The following is a 4,354-nucleotide window of genomic DNA, read 5'->3' as shown; positions in this document are numbered from 1 at the left end:
TGTGAGCAACTGACAGACCATTTAAGTTTAGTAACATACTAAAGTAAGTAAATATTAATTAAATACTAATGAGTAATCATAATCATTGCCAATTGGCTTACTTTTATTTAAAAGCTGATCAAATTGATTAAACTCATGTTATGTTCAGCTTTGCATAGCTACTAATTTATTACGCTTACATGTAATCAAAATTAGTTCCAATTATTATAAAAAAAAAGCAGCTAATGAGAAAACTTTTTGATGTATGTACACAAGCTTGCACTAATTACTCATCACAAGTTTAAGTTATTGCTTTTTAGGAAAATATTTAAAAATAATAAGTTTGAGATTATTGGAAAACAAACAACAAAGCACCTCGCACTTGCTATTAACTTTCATAGAGCTGCAGCTGCCATTCAGTGATCCTCACAGCTTCAGCTCTGATTGTCAACTAAACCCATTGAGACTAGGCTGTCGCCTACCTGAGGCCGAAGCTTACTCCTAACACACAACGATGCCAGCCGAATTGGTCGCTGCCTCTTCGCTTAAGCATCGCTGCTGAGCGTGAGAATTGAGAGTGAGAGATCATTGCAGGCTCAATTTCACATTAACTAAGAAAGAACTAATTTTTCTTTACATACTAAGTTAAACAGCAATGTTGGCGATCGACTTGACTAATAAAAAACTGTCAAGCAATATGAAATGCCTGTTAAATCATTTCAATTAATATTTATATCATACACAATTTATTTGATTTATAATGCTAATTTCAGATTAACAGCTATAATATGATTTAGGATTATATGTTGTGAGCTATGATTGTATTATTTTAACAACAAAATAAACGTACAGTAATAAACAAAATGTTTTATATGCAATTTTTGGAATATTCCGTTTGATAGCCACAGGAATAAATATTGAAAAAGTCGGTATTCTGCTGCAGGCCCAAGTAGAAGAAGTGCTCAGCCAGCTCCTTGCCGAACTCGCAAAAGTTTTGGGCGTAAAGTGTGAAGAAGAGCCGTTTGTTGTTCAGCTGATAGGCTTTGAGAATTTCATTCTCATCATCGTAGATCTCGCGATTTTTGTCTGAGCTCAAGATCCAGCTGCTGTAGTCCTGCCAGGCTTGACGGAAGCTCTTCAGATAGATGACGGCTAGCATGCGTGCCTCGCCCAGCACATTAACGTAGGGCGGCAGCTTGAGGCACTCGGTCTCCTCGGGGAAGCGTCGAAAGTCGCGCTGACGCTCCGTCTGGTTGAACATGCTCATGTAGAGATGAACAGTGAAGGTGGGAAAATAATACGACATGGGCTTGTTGCGACTTTGATACAGATACAAGCTCCAATCGAGCATCGTGCGCTGCACGCCCAGCTCATAGCTGGAGTTGCGGCGACGATGTAAATCCAAATTGCGTAGATTATGTTCGTAGCTCTCGCGATAGATGCGCAGAGCGCCATATTCACGATTCAATTCACCGGCATAGAAATAAACGTTGGGCGTGCGAAACTTTTCCTTGTAGCTCTTCAGCTTATCCAGCAGCGGATGTGTATGCGAGTGTAAATTAAAGACAGTCTTGGCCACGTTGACAAAGCCGTCCAGTACGGCCTGAAAGTCCTGCAGATCATGCGAGCTGGCCAGCACCACATCCTTGGTTATAATGTAGCCAAATAGTGGCTTAAAGTACTCAAATGTCTCGCGATAGCAATCGTGCAGCGACTTGTGCGAGTTGCAGGATATGAAAAAGTCAATCATCTTTTGCTTTGCCTCAAACTGCTCCTTGTCGTTCTGCAGCTTGGTAAACAGTTGTATCAGATCGTTGCCCTGTGGTATGTGGCCTACATTGAATGATAAACAATACAAATAGTGACTTTAAATTGCAGCCACACTTACCCATAATCGAGAAGAGCGGACGATTGCGACTGCAGACATAATCATAGAAGCTATCGCAGGCATACTTCTCCGAGTTTATAGAGAGCTCCATGCGCTTGGCCAGCTCATGCAGTTCCTTGATGCGCAACTCGGATAAATGACGCGTATACGCAACGGGATGCGACGGCATCTGGGCCAGGCAGCCGCAGCCCCAAAAGAGAGCTATCAACAACAGACCGTGCCACATGCTTGCCACACAGCCGAACTTGAGTTTAAAGCTTTACAACGTTGCCTCACTACACACTGCAGCATACTAAAGATCAGCGCGTAGCTTAGCTATAGCTCTATCGCTCAAGTTGAGCAATGAGAAGCTTAAAGAGATAAGCATGGACAGTGGCGTAGGCTAAGAATTTATTTATATGAAAGCTAAAGACAAATGTCGCTTAAAAGTTTTATTTGCTTTGAATATTGTATGCTAAGGGGGGTCTGGGCTACGCCCTTGCGCATATTTTGTTTGCTGTTGTGTACTATCAGTTATTACGCTCCCGCTGCTTTTGATTATAAACAATTGTAATTTCTAAATGCCCGCCTTGGCTTGCTCATAGACTTTGCAGCGTCGCTGCTGGTAAATGGGTATTTGACGACGCACTTCATCAACCATGTCCAAATCTGTCAATAACAAAATTAAGTAATCGGCTCGTAGTCAATTTAGGCGTGTGTGCTAACCTATTTGCTGAACGATGAGCTCGCGTCCCTCGCCCGCCTCGCGCTGCACACGCGCCCAAGGATCGACAATCATCGAGTGTCCGTAGGCCACGTAGCCGGACATGTTGTCGCGCGCCGGTGAGCAGGTAATCACATAGAGCTGATTGTCGGTGGCACGAGCACGCTGCAGCAGCTCCCAGTGCATGGGGCCCTGGCAAATGCAAAATGCGGATGGATACACCAGCATACTGCAGCCTAAAAATCAAATTAAAGCGCCGTAGAGAATGGAGCAATAAGCGGAATGAAGGGGGGGCTCCATTGTTCACTCACCCATTTGGCGATACACACGCGCCAGCTCCTCGAACCGCTTGTCGTGACAGATGCCAATGCCGACCTTGTGCGAACCAATTTGCACCACAGTCACCTCGTTGCCCGGTGTTAGTGCTGCCGCCTCGTCGAACTGCACGCCGCCCCCGTTGGCCATGTTAATGCTCATGGTGAAGAGATGTATCTGAGATTGGTATGGGACGATGTGTCCATCAGTGAGCTACTTAATTATTTGAAATCTTTTTACCTTGCGATGTCTGCCAATTAGCTTGCCATTGGGCGCCCACACAGTGCAGGTATTATAGAGCTTATTGTTCGCATCCCTCTCAATTATGCTGCCACCAATAATGTAGATATTAAGCTTGAGCGCCAACTGCGACAGCGCCTGGCAAGTGGCCCCACTTGGCACTAGCTCGGCATGCTTGGCAAATAGCTCCACAGCGTAGGGTGCATTAAAGCTCTCCGGCAGTATGGCCAGCTGCAGTTGCGGATTTGTTCGCTTCAACTCGGTGATGCTGTCCACAGCATGCTGGACATTCGCTGCCACGTCAGTGCCCACGGGCAGCTGAAGGATTGCCAGTGTAAGCTCTGGAAAAATGCCAAAAGGGGTTAATTAAGGCTACGTCGGATTATATACCCGCTCCCGCTCCTGCTCGCGCTTACTGTTGCTCATTTTGTGCTCGGGATTAATGTTGTTGTTCCTCGCTGATTGGCATGCTCCACCAGCCAGTTGCCAAGTGATGACTTTCTTGAAGCAACTTGCGAATTTATAGACTTGCATTCTCAGTGCAATACATTTTCATATACATTATCGCATTGTTATTCAAATTATCAGCCTTATCAGCCCGTTTTTTATATTCTTATACATATATTGAATTAAACAATTTAATATTCACAAGGTATTAGGCATAAAGTTCATTTATAGAAATAAGAGGCTTACGCTTCAAGTACGATTGCGCTTTAATTGTCCAACTTCGCTTTGGCCACTTGACCAATTAGTGCCACTATGAAGATTTATTATGTCAACCTTTCAAGTGTTTTCTGTCAATCATAGCAATTAGCTGAACTTGGGCGCAGCAAAAGGGGAGAGTTATTGTGGGGTGGAGACAGCGATTGCTCTAACAATGTCAAGTGTACAATTAATTAACCCAGAGTCGTTGTAACTAAAGCTGTATTAAAACCATTTCTTGACAGAAGTCAGCATCGTCTATCAGCTGTGTATAATTAGAGTTACAGCTAATTACAACGTCTTAGGCAGTCGCCCATAACTTTCTGTTAGCCAGCTTAATGCTATTCATATTTTTTTCTTCCTTTCCTTGTCTTTTTTTGCGAATGCTGTAAGTTATAATGATATGTCACGTTCTTGACAGTTCTTTGGTAGAGTTCACAAGCAAATCAATAATGTGTACATTTACATCACTACGTACGAAATTCAAATTTAATTGTAATTTGATTTTATGAGCTTTAGTATTTTTT

At 43.2% G+C, this 4,354-nt stretch overlaps 2 protein-coding genes across 2 annotated transcripts; both read right to left on the bottom strand.

Moving 5' to 3' along the window:
* Positions 1–831: 831 nt before the first annotated feature.
* On the bottom strand, positions 832–2,167 carry LOC108601886. The gene is made up of 2 exons (XM_017989861.1): positions 1,868–2,167; positions 832–1,812 (listed from the first exon to the last, which is right to left on the bottom strand). The coding sequence occupies exons 1-2, from the start codon at positions 2,091–2,093 to the stop codon at positions 848–850; spliced, it is 1,191 nt and encodes a 396-aa protein (XP_017845350.1). The 5' UTR covers positions 2,094–2,167; the 3' UTR covers positions 832–847.
* Positions 2,168–2,260: 93 nt separating this feature from the next.
* On the bottom strand, positions 2,261–3,631 carry LOC108601887 (omega-amidase NIT2). The gene is made up of 5 exons (XM_017989862.2): positions 3,542–3,631; positions 3,126–3,466; positions 2,882–3,062; positions 2,573–2,806; positions 2,261–2,515 (listed from the first exon to the last, which is right to left on the bottom strand). Exons 1-5 carry the CDS (start codon positions 3,549–3,551, stop codon positions 2,424–2,426), a joined length of 858 nt encoding a protein of 285 aa, XP_017845351.1. The 5' UTR covers positions 3,552–3,631; the 3' UTR covers positions 2,261–2,423.
* Between the last annotated feature and the right edge of the window lie 723 nt (positions 3,632–4,354).

The sequence above is a fragment of the Drosophila busckii genome, chromosome 3R, assembly GCF_011750605.1.
Source record: "Drosophila busckii strain San Diego stock center, stock number 13000-0081.31 chromosome 3R, ASM1175060v1, whole genome shotgun sequence".
NCBI lineage: Eukaryota > Metazoa > Arthropoda > Insecta > Diptera > Drosophilidae > Drosophila > Drosophila busckii.
This window is presented reverse-complemented; position numbering and strand designations above follow the sequence as displayed.